Source organism: Pygocentrus nattereri, chromosome 11, assembly GCF_015220715.1.
Source record: "Pygocentrus nattereri isolate fPygNat1 chromosome 11, fPygNat1.pri, whole genome shotgun sequence".
Taxonomy (NCBI): domain Eukaryota; kingdom Metazoa; phylum Chordata; class Actinopteri; order Characiformes; family Serrasalmidae; genus Pygocentrus; species Pygocentrus nattereri.
In genome coordinates, this window is record NC_051221.1 from 25585962 (window position 1) to 25606510 (window position 20549).

General features: G+C 38.9%; 2 protein-coding genes across 3 annotated transcripts in view; one reads left to right on the top strand and one right to left on the bottom strand.

The window, feature by feature from the left end:
• Nucleotides 1-3488, bottom strand: part of otud7a (OTU deubiquitinase 7A) — a 103799-nt gene extending 100311 nt beyond the window's left edge. For both annotated transcript variants that reach the window (XM_017708341.2, XM_017708342.2), the window contains exon 1: nucleotides 3319-3488. The gene's annotated coding sequence lies outside the window, so the exon portion shown is untranslated. The remainder of the gene's footprint in view (nucleotides 1-3318) is intronic.
• A 3519-nt stretch (nucleotides 3489-7007) lies between these two features.
• LOC108433634 (proprotein convertase subtilisin/kexin type 5) overlaps nucleotides 7008-20549 on the top strand; it is a 49572-nt gene continuing 36030 nt past the window's right edge. The window contains exons 1-7 of the mRNA XM_017708340.2: nucleotides 7008-7344; nucleotides 12083-12286; nucleotides 12817-12885; nucleotides 13299-13341; nucleotides 16834-16979; nucleotides 18141-18335; nucleotides 18770-18856. Of these exons, the coding sequence (XP_017563829.1) occupies nucleotides 7164-7344; nucleotides 12083-12286; nucleotides 12817-12885; nucleotides 13299-13341; nucleotides 16834-16979; nucleotides 18141-18335; nucleotides 18770-18856 (925 nt within the window). The 5' untranslated portion in view covers nucleotides 7008-7163. The remainder of the gene's footprint in view (nucleotides 7345-12082; nucleotides 12287-12816; nucleotides 12886-13298; nucleotides 13342-16833; nucleotides 16980-18140; nucleotides 18336-18769; nucleotides 18857-20549) is intronic.

A 20549-nucleotide genomic window follows, 5' to 3' on the forward strand; every position in this document is an offset into this window, starting at 1 on the left:
TCTTCTGTTGATTTGTGCTAATGCATGTTTATGATAGGAAAAAGCAGTTACAAACGCCATCTATCTCTGACTATATGTCACTAGCTGTTCTTACACATGCAGGAGGAAACTGAAGAGGAAATAAGTCTTGTGGTGTTGCTAAAAAACTTCATAAGATTTGTGAAAAGGCTTACTATTGTGGTAGAGTAAGCTATACAGTAGTGTTGAGGATGGAAGACATGATGCCAATGTGTTAAATACATTGATTATTTAGATAACAAAAAACACAACCCAGTTCTTAATATATATATAAATATATATATAAATATATATATATATATATATATATATATATATATATATATATATATATATATATATATATATATATATATATATATATATATATATATATATATATAGTAGTGCCATATGATCAATATCCATCCTACTTAAAAAGTCTTTAATAGGATATTTTCTCCTATCATATATTTGCATGTTAAATGGCAACATTTTGTCATTTGCAATTCAAATAATGATGAATGGTTGTTTTGATGTAAAGGAATAATTATGCTCATGGCAAAATTTATATTAGTGCAAAAGTAAGTTCCTTGCAGGTTTAATACTTAGACATATTACATCAATGTGTAACATATGTAAAAAATACAAAATAAGCTTTCTTACAGAACTCGCTAAGACAAACAGCTGAGAAATGTGTCTTTTGGACATGGTGAACGGACTATACACAGTAAGAATGATTGTATGTGAAGTCCAAGGTCTGAGCATCCATCAGTGCAGCCAGACTGATCCAGCAACATCATTTCTGCTCAGTCTTTCTGGGAGTAAAGTGCCTGTGACAGGGGCAGAATTCCATGTGGTAACTGATCAGAAGCCAAGCGCTGTCCCCAGTGCACTGCCATACACAGGCCCACAATGGCCATGCCGTCCAGGGTTTCCGCTTTGCTGCCTTGCCCTGATTGTTCCATCTGTCTCTGAATCGCTCACCACTTTCTGTCTCTTAAAAAAAATAAATAAAAATCCTAGAGTTGGACTCCAGCAGGCCTGGACAAAAAGGCCTCACTGGACTGTTTGATAGAATCAGAGGCTGGCTAGTCAAGGTCATATCTGTTCTCTTTTATTGCATCGCTTTGCTGAAATGTCTAATTAGAGATGGAGATGATGAACATATCTGATGAAGGATAACTCAACAGCATTACTTAAACTACTACATGTTGAAAGTTATGCAGTATATTTGTTGCACTTCTACAGTATGTAGCCATTGCTGGTACTGGCACTACTCAGTAACAGGTACAGCTTTTAAGTTTAATCAGGTAGAATTTCCAACTGGCCCACAGTGAATATCATTCATTCTTCCAGGCACTCAAAACTTCTTTCAGAACAGAGAGGTTTAATCATCTACACTCTTATAAATTTCAGTTGCCTACAGAACCTTCGTTCTAAAACGGTCCACATAAAAACACTGACTCCAGTACTACAGTATCAACAGATATGTGTATATGAAAAATACTGGACACAGGCCTCAGCCCACTGCTCCCATATTGGTGCATCCTTACTTAAAAGAGTTCTTTGAAGCAATTTCTCAGAAGAACCATTTTTAGTTCCTTCATTAAAAAAGAAACTTCATTAAAGTACAACTTTTGTAAAGCAGGTGTGTGTGTGTGTGTGTGTGTGTGTGTGTGTGTGTGTAAAGCTTTTACCAAGCTTAAAGCACCTCTATGCAATGTAAAGGTTCTGCACTGATCAAACGTTATTCTTGGAACCATAAGTACAAGCCAGAGAACCTTTATTTTTTGGAATGAATAAAGAACCATTTAAAAATAAGGGTATCAAAAATAGTTCTTGGCAGTGAAGCCATAGATGAACCACTTTTGATTTCCTAAATAACCCTTCAAAGGACAGTTCTTGAGAGAACTATTGTTATACATGCGATGTGCAACCTTTTTTAAGTTTAAGGGTACAGAGTCTTTCAGAACCTAACAAAGGTATAGAGCTTTCACATAATGTAAAGTTTCTATACCTATTAAAGATTTTTCTTACAACTGTACTTGCAAGCCAGGCACCATTTACTATTTCAAAACACAGTTACATAGTAGGCATCCTCTAGGCTCACACTAACATATAGCATCACCCACAGAGCTTAAGCGTGATGGATCATGCGCAGAAAAATCTTACATCATATGCAATGATGACCTCTTTTCATAGAAAACAGTCGTGTCCATGATACAAAACCAATACAGCTCACTAACCGGAAGCTGAGAAGGAATCTATTTTAGTTTTGGTAGAGGTCACTCTACTTGAAAGACAGTTCAACATTACCTTTTACCCAAATCTAGAGCAGTACATATAGATATATTATGCAAAGGGGCTGTAGTTGTCCATCTGACATATATGTCTTCAGCCGACCTACTCTAAAGAACATTAAAGAACCAAATGTCCACACACTGAGCAGACAAGATACAGATTCAAGTGACTGGCAAAATGACTCATTATCATCATAAATAATATGGCCTACATACAGATTAAGGCCAAAGCTCTCATTCAGATTTGACCTGCCACTGTTTATATAATAGCTTACTCTTATAGAGACCTAGAGGACTTAATTCCTAGACCAGACCATACTAACAAAGTGAAGCTCTGAAAAGAAAGCATGAACACAGACTGGGCTTCAGCAGCGTCGACCTGAACGTAGCCTAGCAGCTTCCATGATTCACGAAGCCCTCCAGCTTCAGCCTCACAGGTAGCTCGACTTATAGCTCTAGGCACGAAGTAGGCTAAGTTATATGCGAAAAGGAGGCTGGACAACCAAATGGCAGCACATCATGTGGAATAGGGGCACGTTGAAATCGAAGCTCAGCTGTTGTTACTGAGCGTTTATAGAGACACGGGTTCATAATAACACCGTGCCGTCGTCCTGCTGTTCGTGTAGCGAGATGTGGACCGATCTTCAGCAGTCCTACGCCACATTGTTGATGTACGATTCTACACGTCCACAGACAAAGAGATTTCTTCTCGGATTTAAGCGCAAGCTTTGCTGCTGCTTCTGTTGTCCACTGATGCGCTGAAAGACGCCCTCACACCTCACCAACGATCCGCCAAACAGCGGGCCACACAGCCGCGTTCAGACACGCTTCGTGTGGATTCAGAGCAGCAGAGCAGCACTCATCCGCAAGATGCGAGTGAGAGCGAGTGTGGGAGAGACGGAAAGGCCAGGTGCACCTGCCCAGGACACGCAGTGATTCCAGCAGCTGCTCTGCCCACATCACGAGAATGTGAAATGAAGGATGGCTTCGAGAACGAGAAACGCAGGCAGCGTCTTACCTTTCATCCGTCATCCGCTATTCCTCTGTCTTCGGTCGAGCACGAACACAAATCAGATCCTCTCTCCAGAATGTATGGCTTTAAAAATCAGATGAGAAAACAGGCTCCCGTCTCGCCGTCGCTGTTTCTCTCCTCCTCATCCTCATGCCATTCAACGATGCAGCAGAGGCTCGAGGCCACGCCCACCCCATTCCCTCTACCCCATGACGTCAGGGAGGGGCAGCTTAAAATCTCCGCCCATTCTGTGAGATCGCTCTTTCTCACCTGCCTTCTCACTTTTAGGCCCGTTTTCCGTTCAGCTTTGGCGACATTTTTAGTGACTTTTTAATGCCGCCTATTTAAATGTTCCTATTTTGAAATTTTGAAATAAAAATTGAAAAATAAATTTATATATATATATATATATATATATATATATATATATATATATATATATATACACACACACACACACACACACACGCATACACACACACACACACACACACACACACACACACACACACAGTATATTTCCAACAGTATTCATTCACCCATCCAAATCATTGAAATCACCGAAGTGTTCCAATCACTTCCATGGCTACCTGTGCAACAAGTCCAGATGTGAAATTTCCTCGCTCCTAAATACAACAGCAACTCAGCCACGAAGTGGTAGACTACATAATGACCAAGCAGCTGCATCCAAGCCTTACATCACCAAGTGCAATGTAAAGCATCGAATGCAGTGGTGATAAAGCGCCGGCACTGGAATCTAGAGCAGTGGAGACTCTGGATTGACTAATCACACTTCTCCATCTGGTAACATGATGAACCAGTGCACAAAGCAAGGTCCATAAAGACATGGATGAGTGAGTTTGGTGTGGAAGAACTTGACTGGGCTGCACAGAGTCCTGACCTAAACCCGATAGAACACCTTTGGGATGAATTAGAGCGGAGACTGCGAGCCAGGCCTTCTGAAAGCCTTCCCAGAAGAATTGAAGCTGTTATAGCTGCAAAGGGTGAACCAATATCATATTAAGCCCTATGGATTTAGAATGGGATCTCACTCGCATTCATATTGTGAGATCAGACACTAATGTTGGACGAGAAGGCCTGGCTTGTAGCCTCCACTAATTCTTCCCATAGGTGTTCTATCGGGCTGAGGTCAGGACTCTGTGTAGGCCAATCAAGTTCTCCCACACCAAACTCACTCATATAAAGTTGGGAGCATGAAATTGTGCAAAATCTCTTGGTCTGCTGAAGCATTAAGAGTTCCTATCACTGGAACTAAGGGGCCGAGCCCAACTCCTAAAAAACAACCCCACACCATAATCCCCCCTCCACCAAATTTTATACTTGGCACAATGCAGTCAAGTACCGTTCTCCTGGCAGCTGCCAAATCCAGACTCTTCCATCGGATTGCCAGATGGAGAGGTGTGATTCATCACTCAAGAGAACACGTCTTCACTGCTCTGGAGTCCAGTGGTGACACTTCACACCACTTCATTCAATACTTTGCACTGTGCTTGGTGATGTAAGACTTTGATGTAACTGCTCGACCATGAAAACTCATGCCATGAAGCTCTCTACGCTGTTGTTGAGCTAATCTGAAGGCCACAAGTTTGGAGGTCTGTAGCGATTGATTCTGCAGAAAGTTGGTGACCTCTACACACTATACGCGTCGAGAATATTCTCTGTACTGGCACCCAGGTGGTGGAATGAACTCCCACTGGCTGTCCGAACAGCAGAGTCTCTTGCTGTCTTCAAACGCAGACTGAAGACTCATCTTTTTACACAGCACTTGAATGAGAATTGAACTATAAGTTGTACTTATTTTATTTATTGTATTGTATCTTATTGTTATTGTATTGCATTGAATGGCACAGAGTTCTGCGTTCAACTCTGTTTCTTTTTCTCTTGGTGTCTGCAGTGACATTTGTTTCTAGCAGTATCTGAGCTCAGGTCTGTCTTTTCTCTAAGCTATTGGTAACTAGCAAAGATACTTTCTCTAGATTGACAAAGCACTTCTTGTAAGTCGCTCTGGATAAGAGCGTCTGCTAAATGCTGTAAATGTAAATGTAAATGTATACGCCTCAGCATCCGCTGACCCCGGTCTCATTTTGCGTAGTCTACCACTTTGTGGCTGAGTTGCTGTCATTCCCAATCACTTCTATTTTGTTATAATACTACTGACAGTTGACTGTGGAAATTTAGTTGTGAGGAAATTTCACAACTAGACTTGCTGCACAGGTGCCATCCTATCACAGCACCACGCTGGAATTCACTGAGCTCCTGAGAGTGATTCATTCTTTCACAAATGTTTGTAGAAGTAGTCTGCATGCCTAGGTGCTTGGTTTTATACACCTGAATTACATGATTTGGATGGGTTGGATCTTAGTACCTGTTTAGGCTACCTGTCAATCAGCTCCAGCCAGAGGGTCGCACCATATGAAAACAGTCTACGATGCTAACTGGGACAAAGCATTACTGAAAGAAATAAAAAAACAGAAAACAATGCAGTTGAAAAGGGATGACTCAATCTGACATGCACACTAGATTATATGCAGGAATGTATTTAATACAATGTATTTCAATTATTTTCATATATATGCCTTTTTAGTTAGTGCAGAACTAGAGGACTACAGGTAACTATGCAGGTCTCATCAACTGATATCTTTTTTTTTTTTTTATGAATCACCCCCTCAAGAACAATAGAAAAATGAGTAAAAATAAAATAAATATTTCCACTGTTATATAATGTGCTCGTATTTGTTTATATATCCTATAGCTTACACTTATGGGTCTACTGAGGGCTGTAAAGACAGGGGTAAGTGGGATGCTGTTATGAACTCTGAGAGAGAGCTCCCTGACTCTGAATGGAGCCAGCACAGACAGGCTTACACTCTTACCCCCTCTGCTGTTCAGAGGCCTGCAGTGCCTGCCTGAACCTGCCTGGCATGCAGTACTAATAAAATAGGAGTTAGTAAAATGTTACTATTAATATGAAGTATAAATAAGTAGCATGGGCTGTAGTGAGTATAAACTGCTCCATGCTTCTGTTTTCATAAAATAGTGTCTCATGTTCATTTCATGAAGTCTGTGGAGTTCATATTGTCATTTCATGGATTATTTGGCATTACCAACATAGCTCACACTATAAAGTCATACTAATGCAAACAAACAAACAACATGAAACACTACATGCTTTCCAATGATTAACAGATTACTTTTAAAGAAATGCAGAAATAATTTTCCTGTAAGTGACATGTTTCACAAAGCCAGTCACAATTACACCAGAATATAAACCTTTATTTAGATACAACAAAGTGACTGAGTGAACTTCATTTACATTAAATGGCTGTATGTGCTGTTTCTAACTGTGCTGTTGTAAAACTACTTAAAATCATTTCACACACAGCACAGCTGTGAACACAATCTCAGTTATGCAAGTTACATTAATCTCAGTGTTGTTTTTCTTTTCTTCTGAGTAGGATTTGAGTGAGGCTTCTGGGTAAAGCAGAAACTTTTCTATAACTCCATAACAAAGGCTGTCTAGATTAGGAAGTTGCATAATACATAGGCCTGGTTTCTGCTGACCACCTCTCATTAATGCAGTCGCCTGTTGAAAAAAAAAATAAAAACAGAACAGGCCAATCATTCTTTGCAAATGAAACCCTAGAATAGGTGGTCCCCAAAGCGCCGCTGACCAATCCCCTGCTCACTGATTAGAGGAGCAGGTTTTTGTTTTGGAGCCTAAGCGCTGTCATTGGCATGCAGCGCTGGACTGACCCACTTTGTGGAAGTGCCGTGTGAATGGGTTTCTGTGAGCCGCCGAGCTGCCGGCGCTCTTCTGAGAACTGCGCACGATGAGGGCTGGATTAACGCCGCTTCTATTATCATGTTGCCTGCTTTCTATCCGAGCGAAGCCGTCGTCCATGTCGTGTCCCAGCGGTCAGTTCGCGTTCAAAAGCCAGTGTGTGCTGTGTCATCCCACCTGCGCGGAGTGTGAGGGGCACGAGCTGTTTCAGTGCACTGCCTGCGCTTTAGGTAAGACACACAACACGCGGAGTTTGGTGAAGGCGAGCAGGTGGCCGTTATTAGCCTAGCAAACTCGTAGGAGCAGCAGCCTGTTGTGCTGCTATTCAGGCAAACAAGTGCTGTCTGATTTCACTAGTGCTGATCAGACTTTCCCACACGTTAGATGAACTCATCTGGACTGCAACCACATCACTTTAACACTGTCAATAAGACGCGTAATGTCCCTCATCATCGATTTAGCTACAAAGTCGAAAGTAAGATGTGAAGTAAATATATTTATACCCAGGAGTGAAAGAGCAGCTTAAACTCACACAAACTGTTCATGATTGTCACTTCAATGAAATGACGACTCAAGTAAAATCAACTTAACAAACTGAATGCTACTCGAAGGGGAATTCCACCATATTTTCATTTCGAGTGTGTTGATATGAGATGACACATTGTTTATGTGCGGCTCCAAACTTATGAAACTACGTGTGACTTTAGGGATTTTAAAAGTAATGTTGAATTCGTGGTAAATCAGAAAAGGTTTTGAGCACTGTTTTGCCTTACAATGCCTGCATGTACCTCTCCACCTCGAATGAACATTAATAAAATAATAAAAAATGGCCAAAAAAAGTCTCTAAACAATGTCCCTGAAATGTAGCAACATGATCGTAACGGTTTTTGTTAAACTTTTTTTCTGTGAGGAAGCTTTTAGAAGCATTAAACTCTTTGGACGTCTGGTTCCTATCACCACCCCTGGGATTTGGTAAGTTTCTCTATGATGCAGGCTTTCCCATAAAACCACTTTCAATGGCTTAGTTTACAGCTTAACTGCTGAATTCTATCAGCATTTAGAAAAATTAGTGGAATCACTCTTTAAGTAGCAAGTAACGTATAGAACTGCAGTGGCACTGCTCAGTACATTCAGCACCTGTCAGCACAAGAACTGAATTCTTCTCTTTTGGATTCTCTCTTCATCTTAAATAAAAAAATTGAAGCTCAATATAAGATAATGTCATTTAACACAATAGTTAGTAGTTAAATATTAATGACCAAAGTGTAACTATGTAAAAGGAGGATTACTTCTCTCACAAATGTATATAAAAATAAAATATGATTTGAAAATACAATGAAAAGTACAAATCCCTTGAAATTCAACTTGGGTACATAAATGGAACTACTTACTACTGTTTGGAGCTGTATTTTTAACAAGACCTTTGCATCACTAAAGTAATTTATGTTATGCTAATCCTATTCATGGTTAGTTATACCGAAACGTATTTTGCTGATATATTCCTGAAAATATCTCATAAAGCTGAAGCAAGACCATTTTTCTTTCATGTCTCGTACTGTGGTATTATAGGAGTGGGTTCTGTCCCCTGATCAGCATTATTACTTTGAGAAACTTGAGGGTTTTTGGATGGGGGAGGGGTTTTGGGGGGTGTTTGCTCTTTGAGTGAAGGGACACGCTATTGTGTAGGTTCACAAAAGCAACTATTCCAAGTGGTTGCTGCCAGTACACTCTGCCCAGCTGCTGGGATGAAACAATGAGACGGCTCGCATGGCCTTTCCCATTTTTTCAAAGTAACAAAAGCAGCCTTACCTTAGAACACTGTTTAATGGCCACGAATGCGAGTCTGATTCAGTGTCCAAAACTAGAACGATGACTCTCATGCAGTTGTATTATTTATTGCTCTGACCTTTAGTTGAACCACCATTAGCAACTAATTTAATTTAATTAATCTTATGAATGTTATGAACTGCTAAATGTAGTACTTCATATGTTGCACTTCACCTGTAATTGTATAAAGTCCTTTCTTCTGCACCGTTAAGAAATCAGTTAGTACCCAACAGAAGGCCGTTGTAATGCTGTCAGAATGGGCCCCAGGCTATATGATACTGGAGACTTTAGTATGTTTGTCTGTGGCCCGTGGCTATCGTCACATTTTCTTTACCTTGGATTCCTTTAATGAAGTAACAAATACCAGAGACTTACAGAGCAAAAAGTATAATAGCCATTACATATAAGACTGACAAATATTTTCTTCAAGTTAGTTACAATTTACACAAGTCAGGTTACTGATGGTGTAAAGAGTGGAAAAGGGTGGAGGTTTTTTTTTTTTTTTTTTTTTTTTTTTACAATTTCTTCATTTGTTAGCTTTGGCACAAGACTTAAATCCATTTCAGAGCCATTTTAAACTACATTGTTAATGTTTTGGAAGATAGCAATGTGTTGACTACATTAAAGTGGGAAAAGCAGTTGCACATATACTAAAAAAATAGAAGTTCTTAGGTACTTTTCCTGTGCATAAGTTTGTAGGAAAATAAAAATGAATTGTTATAGAACCTTTAGATTATATGGAGGTTTTTAAGCTTTTAAAAGATCTCTTCTCACTTGGACATTTAATTTGCAGAAAAGGTTCTTTAAAGGAGCAGTGTGTAATATTTAGTGGCATCTACGGGTGAGGTTGCAGATTGCAGCCAGCTGAATACCCCTCCCTCATCCCTCTCTTTCCATGCGTATAGTAGAACCTACGATTGGCCGTCAGGTTTTCTGCCATCCCCTGTCCCAACTCAAGTTTTTGCTTCTTTGAGAATGAAGATTCACTCTCGCTTGCTTTTCTTGTGCTAAACAATAAGTATGATTCTCCATTTGACAAAATGTGGGTTATCAAGCCGTTGTAACATAAAAATATGAAATGCACTCTCTAGAGCCAGTATTTCTTTTGCACTAATATAGAAACTTAGCAGCGCAACTTGTTGGAAGATGTGGTTATGTAGATATGAAGGGCTCATTGTAAACTAACAAAAAACAACGATTCATAGTTACAGGTTATTATACACCAATAAAAACATGGTTTTGTATGCTACATTCTGTTTCTGCTAGTAGATCCCCCTAAATTTTACACACTGCACCTTTAAAGAGCTTTCCATTGAAAGGTTCTTTATTTTTCAGTGTAGAGCACACACTTAGACACTGTGGTGATCTTAGTACCTCAAATGTAATCATTAAAGGGACAACCTGATATAAAACTAGCATTTAATATGACATTTTTTATGTTATGTAACATTCTATGGAGCAGTATTTTATCCTTCATCCTCATAGTTTTGAATCCACAATTTTGTATCCTTTTTGTGTTTTCATTCATCAGCATTCTCTCACTACAGTACCCAGTATGCATTGTGCAAATACATCAAATGTTGGTAGTCCCCCAAGAGGGATAAAGAAATGCACTGTTGTAGAGGCTAATATATTTGAGAAGTGACTTTTTAGCAGTAACATCAATTAGTGGGACACAGCCTGCCCTCATGTGTCCCCACAAGATTACAAGCAATGGTTACATTTATCCAGAGAGCCCCCTTAATGCTCTTTAACCAATAAGCTGTTTCAAAATAAGATTTAAACAAATTAAGAACCATAGATTTAAACAAAATATGAACAGTAAACTCAAGTGACAGAGATTCACATACCGAATAGTAAATGTGATCTGTGAGGCTCAAGTTTTCTTACAAGATCTTTAACTTGAGGATAACAAGAGCAAATGTTGTGAACAAAAACTGAAGGATACAGCAAGCAGAGTCCATAATAACAGCTATGGTAGAGAACCATTAGTTGAAGCCATAACTGCTTCGCTTTGGCCTTCATCAGGAAGGACTCTGTCACTGCCATTCTTGTCACGCCTCCTATTCAAAATCACAGTGCATAACTCTAAGGCTTTCTCAGCAGCCCCAGGATGTGTTCACTGCAGGTGTCCATACATCCATCAAGTATGCTAAACAAGACCACAACACCACCAGTGACTCTCCATTGCTCTTGATTGCCCTTGTTTACTTTTCTTCCAGTCCTGGACCACCCTGTCAGTCAGAGCACCCCCACTGTTGCTATTTAGAGAAAACTTCATGACTGACACAAACAGATGACAGCATTTGGGCCAGGCCTGTCACGATTCCAAAATTTCAGCTGACGATTGGCTGCCATACAAAAAAGTACAATTAGTTGTTCAAAGTATGTAACTATAAAAGCTGATTTGCTGTCTTGCTTCCTAGTTGTTGTTACTAAGGGAGTTCCCAAATGAACAGACACAGTTTGAACTCAAGTAAACAAACATTACCTCACTGCTGAGCAACTTTTTTTACATCTGACGTTTAGTGATAAAAGTGCTTAGGTAAAACTCTCGTCTCCCCTCAGTTTAGCTGGACTTCTCCACCCTGTGCATAAATGTGTTATTCCAATCCCCCTAACATAAGAAAAATCATTTTAATAGTAGTTTTTGCAGCATTTTAGTTATCAATAAACAATAACTTTGCACTTAAGTTAAATGGGATAAAGTCTCTCTCAGCATTCATGAAATATTACTGAGTGTTTCCGTAGTCTACATTGATAAACCTCTTTTGAAGTATCTAAATATAGCTTATATGAGTTTGAGTGTGTGAGTTCATACCGTGAACTCTCTCACACTTGGCCATGACTGTTCTCTCTCTAACCCTCCTTTTAATGATCAGATGTGCTTGATCCTGTGTTGTAATTTGATGATCCACATACCCAGCCGGGCCCATGTAGGATTGAAGGTGCTTAGGCTGTGGGAAGAAGTTCCTCTTTATCAGTGATCTAAGACAAGCATTCTATTCTTGTCTTTCTGTAAGAAAAACTGCAAAAACCTTACTCAGACCAATGTAGGAGGACCCCAGGCCTGGATGGTAGAGTAGGTGCCAAAATGCAGTAGCCAATATGACATTTACCAGCTGTTGTTGGCATTTGCAGATGAGGATGGAAGGGAGCGCTTCCTCCATCAGGGCCACTGTAGAGCCCACTGCCCTCGGGAGTTTTACCCAGATCGAGTGCAGTACACCTGCCAGCCCTGCATAACCAACTGTGAAATCTGTGTGGATGGCCATGTCTGTGCCAAGTGCAGGGAAGGATATAAGCTCCAGAGTGGGCTCTGCCTGACAGCGCTGTGTGGATCAGGTAAGTGTAGAAGAAACAGTCCAGTGAGAGAGATCAGTTAAAAAAATTTGGGATCAGTGTTTTTAAAAATATCTCACCAATAAATGGAGAATATGTTAGAATAAAATTAACATCCCCAATATTTCTGAAGTCTTGATCAAACCTTAAAGATAACTTTAAAAGCAGTAGAATACATTTTTAACACAACAATTTCTTCAACAATTTCTTGTTGCTCCCAAAATATTTGTAATCTTTAGTAAAATCATTTGGGTGTCTTTTTTAATATTTAAATAAAAAGCTTTATAAATATAATATTGTATGTAATGGCAACATTATTTAAAATGAAAGTGATCTAAACTTTTGAGTGATCTTAGTAATATATTATAACAGTTTCCTCATAGTTAGGTAACCACTAAACAAAATTTTGCTGGTTTGTGTTAATCAGTGTTAGTTTAGTTTGTGTTAATTAGTGCAGTATAACAGGTAAACCATTACCTGTTCATACCAGCTATTATGTTACTCGATCATCCTGTCCACTCCTTGTATTGCAGGCCAGGTTCAGGATCCAGACTCAGGAGAGTGCATTGATTGTGAGACTGGCTGCAAGACCTGCTCTGCTGGTAAATATTATACACTGCCTGTTCATCTTTAACAATATACTTTTTCTGTCACACTGTATGTGAAGCACACCTACATAGGGACTTCATGACAAATGCATAAGCATTTAATATTGTATTTAAAAAGCCATACTTATAAACTAATGTATTTGCAAGTACTGGTAAGATGTTTTCTGAAGTAATTGTTATTATGTTGACAGAATGCCCCTCAATTTAAAGTGATGAACATTTGTTTCATTTATGTTCATATGTACATTGGTCCCAAGTAAAGTAACTTCAAAATCAGAGGGCTTGATTAGAAGACTGAATACCAAATCTGTGACAAATTTTGCTGTCCTCCTAGTAAAGTTATTTCCTCCACAATGTGGTTGTGTTACTCATGTGCTTGTTAGTGATTACTCTGTTTCTTGCTCCAGATGATCCGGAGTACTGTAACAACTGCGCTGATGGCTACTTTCTGTGAGTTTAATTATTGCTTTTACTTCATCCATTATACTGTGCTAGTTTGTGAAATTGACTAGGTATTTATGTAGTTTGCTTTAATCCGCTGAATGGTGTGCGCGGACTGTGTCCCTCAGGCGGTGTGAGAGGAACAGAACTGTGATTGTGTGCTTTTTTCCCCTGTGTTGTGGCCTCTTGCTGTCATGTGCATCAGGTTTCCCTGAGCTCACTGTCATGCCTGGTTACCTGAGATCCTTTTCCTTCAATCCTTCAGTGTAAAGTGTTCACCTGCCTCTTATGAACTTTTCTCTTCTCTCAAGCTTTCTTTATTCCATGGTCTATCTATAGGACTGTCTGTCTACAAGAGTGAACAATATGGCATAAATACAATATGACTATTTAGTTTATTTGAAGTTTGTGAAGAAGTCAGACACCATAAAGTTATACACCACAAAGACCATAAAGTTACCAAACAATGGTACACCATTTGTCTGTATCCATCTTTTTATGTATATGCCATTGTTCAGTGTTTTAGAAATACTGATTATAACCAGGAAGTGGTATTTTGACCTAATTTTACAGAATAACAATAACACATTGTCTTATTGCCCACATCTAATTATAATTTCTTAAATTTTAATAATTGTATGTGCATTGTCCAGACACCCCTTTTAATTAGTGGCTTCAGCTACTTTAAGGAACACCTGTTGATGGTTAAAATGGATAGGAAGCATTGTAATCTCCACAGAAAACACTCAAGCAGCCGCACACAAGCCTAAGGTCATTTTGTCCAGTACCAGCCATTAGCTGAGGGCCATAAAGTTCCCTGATGCTAGACTGTGTGAGCCAGAAAAGGTCAGACAAACTGCTTCTTAAAACTCATTTTTGAAAATGATTTCAGAAGATTATTAGATGAACAGGTGTCTACAAACATCTGAACCTATGTTTTGTCAGAATATATGAGTTAGTATGGATTTCTTATGGATCTTTCAGTTTTCAGTCACATTTCTTATGAAATGAAACATCTTCCGCCTCCTCTGTTGACATAAATAAGCAAGTTCCATGTGATGTTAGTTATATATACATATATGTAGTTGGATAGTGTAGTGGGTAACACCTCTGCCTTCTACACTGTAGACTGGGGTTCAATCCCCGCCTGCCCAATACACTATACCAATAAGAGTCCTTGGGCAAGACTCCTAACACCACCTTGGCCTACCTATGTAAAATGATCAAATTGTAAGTCGCTCTGGATAAGAGTGTCAGCCAAATGCCATAAATGTAAATATATACACCATATTTTGGGTAAAAAGTGTCAAGTATTGATATTTTATTATTAATGTTTACAAAGTGAACCAAACACATTGATGGGCTAATAGGAGACCACATACCATTGCTTTCTTAGTCCAGAAGATTATATTGAAGTGAAATTTGCAAGCTGCAACTTTAATTAGTAAAACAGAGGAAGTTACATACAGTGAAGTCTCTCTCTCTCTTTCTCTCTCTCTCTATCTCTGTAGTTTGGAGTCTTCAGTAATGAGTGTGTACTCAGCGATGAACTGAACCGGCACATTCCACATGCTTTCATTGTGCTTGCTCTGTTGCTGTGGAGCCTTTGTCCACTCTCACCCTAAAACTGCGTGCTTAAAAGTGAAGTAACTAGTTGGAATAGAAACAAAGTCCTGCTGTCTGAGGCACTTTGTGTGTCATGTAGTAGTCTTATTTGTTGTTATTTCTGATCATTTTATGATGAAATGTATGTAATGATAATTGTATAGGCTAATCCTGGTTCTGCTTGAGATGTGAGAGCTACTCAGACTTGGTGCAATTGGCTAAAAATGCTGATGCACCCCTTTCCTCAGCCAGTGAGCAGATGAGTGTTTGCACTGAGGGATTCCTTCCAGTCTCTGGTGTTCTCTTAATTGAGGACAGTGTGTGTGTGTGTGTGTGTGTGTGTGTGTGTGTGTGTGTGTTTGTGTGTGTGTGTTTGTGTGAATAGCCTTGGTCTAGTTCAGCTATGATGGATGTGTTGTGGTACTTCTTGCTGCTCCTCCTCACCTAATTCCAACAACACAGCAGGAGTTGCCTAGCAGGCTAGAGCCCCCACACAGCTTCGTGTCTGATGAAGATGAGAAAAGGAGACGTTACGTCATGTATCAGTCTGTCTCTGTTCAGTGCTTTAGCCTGAATTTGAACTCATCTTTAACACTGTGTTGTGGCTTCAATGTGACTTCAACGTAATACAATCCTCTCACAATTCCATCTGTCAATGCACAGACTTCAGTGACCCGTCACTTGTTTTGCAACACAATACCCAGACGACTGCTTGAGTGAATGGCAGGTTCTATTCATTCAGCAACAACACATACTGTCCCTGCTTTAATGTTTTCCTCTGCTTATCAGATCAGAGAAAATTATGACATAACCTCACAGGTTTGGTTAGTCATGGTGCATCTCTGAAGCTCTGATGGATGAATGAGAGTAAGGATAGTGCAGCAGGTGCACTATAGCTTTGAGCTATTGCTCAGTTCTCTGTTCTGGGGGTGGAGGAACTTCTCTGGTTACTGTTAGCCTAGGCCTCTGCAGCAGAGTTAAACAGGCTGAGTGCCTTGGGCATCCCTGCAGTTTCTTTGTGCTTTGCAGCATGGATGAAGAACATGTGAGCTGGAGTTAAGCTTTGATCCAAGAACTTGCATGTATTGCAGATTTTAGTGTTGAAATTGTTTTGGCAGTCCCACACACCATTCAGAGATTTAGGACCACCAGTCTTTTCAAAAGGACTGTTGACAAATAAGTATTTTTCTTGCTGCAAAGAACTGAAAATACATAACAATAAATACATGATTAAGTGTTTAATCACTTAACTTAAACACTTAAGTGATTAAGTGTTTCTTCTCACTTGCACTCATCTGGTTTTCACAGAAGACAATGACTGTTCTTCAGAACAAGGTGGGAAAAAATATAACGTCATGATAGTTGAAGGCAGGATACACCCTGCACAGGTCGCCAGTCCATCGCAGGACAGACAGACAGACAGACAGACATATTCCCTCACACACTCACACCAAGGGGCAATGTTATTTGTCCCTTAGAAGTCACTTAGAGTTATTGTTGTACTTTTACTATAGCCTGTATTGCAGTTACATTACAAAAGAATTTACACAATGCTCCATAGTCACACATTGTTATATTACACAATGATTCAAATGATTCATGATTTAATTCAAATTCAATTACATAATTAAATTGAATAGTTAATTGTATATTTCAGTCAGTTTACATTCTATACCGATTCTGCACTTCTGACTCATTTGTGTTTGTTTTGACAGACTATGACAAAAACTGGGTATTTTCTGTAAAGCTATGCATACCAAAATTATTTTTCTTCAATTTACAAACACAAATTGGTTGAAATTAGAATATAACTGCGACTTCTAGTGGTTAAGCAGTGGTGTAGCACATCTTTAACAGTGACATTTTAACAGCTGATTGTTCTTTCTCTCTGCTCAGCTACAGGCACCAGTGTCGCCGGCACTGCCCCCAGAGGAGCTATGAGGACCACAGCAGGGGCCTGTGTCTGAGCTGCCCAGAGCCATGCTTAGACTGCAGGAGTGAAACGCTGTGTCTGATCTGCCAGTCTGGTCACTTCCTCCACAGTGTGTTCAGTATCATTTTAAGCTTATTCATTTCCCATTTAGTATGCTTCTGTCTGTGCTTTTCTTACAGTCTATAACTATTATTACTGCATTATGTGTGTTAAAGCTTTATTAAAAGATTCTATTATATCCTCATTTCTACAATGAGCAGAGAACCTCATACATTTTTTAACCATAGTTTGCAAAAAAAAAAAAATGCATTTATATAAATTTACCTCAAATGCTGTCAATCAGCCAGAACATGTTTGGTGTCCAGAGTTTGCTTCTTTATTTTTTACATTCATTTATTAATAACAGTATTTCATAAACCACATGAAGTAATCTCAAATAGAATGGCTAAAGCACTATTATCCTATATTTCTTGCATTTATGTCTTTCCCCCGAAGGTCATATATTTGTATTTGTAGTGGTTTTATTTAACTGAAACCAATCATAATTCAGTTTTGCATGACCATTTTCCAACCTCTCTTTATCTTGAACAGGCTGTGGCTTTTATATGTAAATAACCTTTGATCTCATTGGCTACCCTGTATTGTGCCTCAATTCAAAAAACAGTTTGGGCTTAAATGCTACTTACAACTTTAGGGTGGGTGTGCAGAGCAAAGCTACTGAATAGTGGACTGAGGGAATGTTTTAAAATACAATGTAATTCTGAAATTTCAACAAAGTTTACATTCATCCAACTTAGTTCAATCCTTTAGCAGTCTGCAGTGGTTTAAGGTATGATGTGCTAATTAATATGATAAGCTAACTAATTTAGATAAGCTTTCATTACTTGTTAGCTACATTAGCCTCCTACTGCCAGCACAGAACTAATAAGGCAAACTTTCTGAATTCAGAAACTATATTTTGGATAATGGTAAAAAATGTGTTAATTTGATTTTTCCAAACTCCTAACATGTTAGGCTGATGTGTGTGCTCACATCAGTGTGCTCAGGATTTATTCAGAGCTTCTCATTTGACTTGGAAATGTATGGCTACCATGATTAAATGCAAATAAGCTAAATGCAAAATCTGGTAGCACAGATCTGTACAGTGACATTCCAATAAAAACTCACTTAAATCAAACATTATCTCAAGATATTGAATGTTGAGTTTGGAAATGATTTTGGATCCTTGCACATGTTTGTTTGTATTAAGGCATGTTCTCTTTGCTGATAGATGGTGCCTGTGTGAAACAGTGTCCCCAGGATACATTTGGAGATGCCAGAGGGTGGCGCTGTCAGCCTTGTCACACTTCTTGTCTGACCTGCCACGGTCCAGGAGTGAGAGACTGTGACAGGTGCAGTGGCTGGAACCGTCCCGTTTACGGAAAGTGCCCTATCATCAGCTGCCCTGAGGGCCAGTACTTTGATAGTGAGTATAAAAACAGCACATAACAATTAATACATTCATTTGTATTAAAGGATGTAACAAATGTACGACATAGGATCTGAAATATTACATATCTTTTTTTTATGTATTAAAGAATACTGCATGTAATGACCCTGTTTATTACAGTCATTCACACTTGAGGCCTCTGACTGAGTCAACTCTTCGTATTGTGCTTGACTACAGGGCCATTAATTTCATACACAATCAGTAGTGTTTTGCTGAGCAGGGGCTGGCAGCTTTGTCTGCAAAGAGTATGAGCCTGGCCTCTGCTGGACGTGCTTGAGAACTGCATCACATCTGAAATAAAACAGAATCTCTTACATATTGCATTATACATACATTATAGAAAATTTATGCAAATAGTGACAAATGGATGAAAGAATAGTCTGTACTTCCTTATTGTTTCCTTTCCAAAGGTGTGAATCGTGACTGCCGTTATTGCGATGTATCCTGCAGGGCATGCTATGGGCCAAAGGCGCAAAACTGCTACAGCTGTGCTGCTGGTAACGTATAAACAGGTTCACTTTCTGCTCATGATGGAGAGTATGACAAAAATGTAACATTGTGAAACTAGAAAACAGTACACAAAAATATGACAACAGACACTAGGCACCAGCATTTAAGATGTCCTGTGAAAAACTATAAATACATGGCACTAATTCTAACAAAACAAAACATATGCCCTATTTTAATGAAACATCATGATCATTGTTCTTTAAGTACTGACGAAATCTATGATATGCTCAGAAATAGGAAAAATGACAATTTTGGTTCTGCCATTTTCTGCTTTTTGGAAAAAAATGCATATATAGCTCGTCTTACCTTAAGATGTATTGAAAAAGTCACAAATCAACAGAAATATGTTAATTTATTTCTTATATATTTGTGTATGTATATGTACTCGTATGCCAAAGTTATGCTTTGTTGATTTTTTAAGTGAAACACACTTTTAAATACATGTTAATGCACAATTATTGTTTACAACCCCTTTTCCAAAAGGTTGGTACATAAAAATAGAATGCAGAATATGCAAATCATATAAACCCTATACTTATTTCAAAATAGTACAAAGACAACATATTAAATATTGAAACTGAGAAATTTTATTGTTTTTTGAAAAATATATGCCCATTTTGAATTTGATTCCAGAAATACTCTATAAGCATTTGGGAACTGAGGAGACCAATTGCTGTAGTTTTGAAAGTGAAATGTTTTACCATTCCTTCTTGGTGTAGGATTTCAGCTGATCAACAGTTCAGAGTCGTATGTTGTATTTTTGTTTAATAACGCAATGCTGTTGTAATACATGTAGAATTTGGTTTGACATTGTCTTACTTACCTGAAAAAGACATGGTCTGGATGGTAGCGTATTTTGCCAAAACCTGTATATGTCAGTCAGTATTAATGGCACCATTAATAGTGCTGGATGTTCTTTAGCCTGTAGGACACATGGGTGGGGTTTTCACGTGGTACAGTATTTACTTGCATTTCTGGATGAAGTGATGAATTGTGTTCCCAGACCATGGTTTTTGGAAGTGTTCATTAGCCCATGTAGTGATTTTGACATCAGAAATGTGTCTGTTTTTAATACAGTGTAGCCTGAAAGCCTGGAGATCATTGCCATCCAGTATTAGTTTTTAGCCTTGTCTCTTGCATACAGAGATTTCTCTGGGTTTCCTGAATCTTGTTCTTCACACACACACACACACACACACACACACACACACACACACACACACACACACACACACACACACCTTCTAAACCACTTATCCTTCTGGGAGCTGGAACCTATCCCAGCAGTCATTGAGTGGAAGGCAGGATACACCTTGGACAGGTCTCCTTGAATCTTTAAATGATATTATGTACCATAGATAACAAAATCCCCAAGTTATTTGCTATTTTACATTTGAAAATGTTATTCTTGAATTGTTGCACTATTTGCTCACACAGTCCTTCATAGAGTGTTGACCCCTCTCTTTACTTCTGAAACACTCAGCCTCTCTAGAATAATGATAGCCAGTGAAGTAACTATAATCATGTGTTTATTTAAAAAAACACAGTCACAAAGCCAGAATACTCCACAAAGACACAAAACAAACCCAAAGGTGAGCAGACATTGAAAGACAAGAAAACTGCAGTGTCAGAGGGCTAAAACAACCTGGGAGAAAACGTAGACGGCACCATAGAAAATAA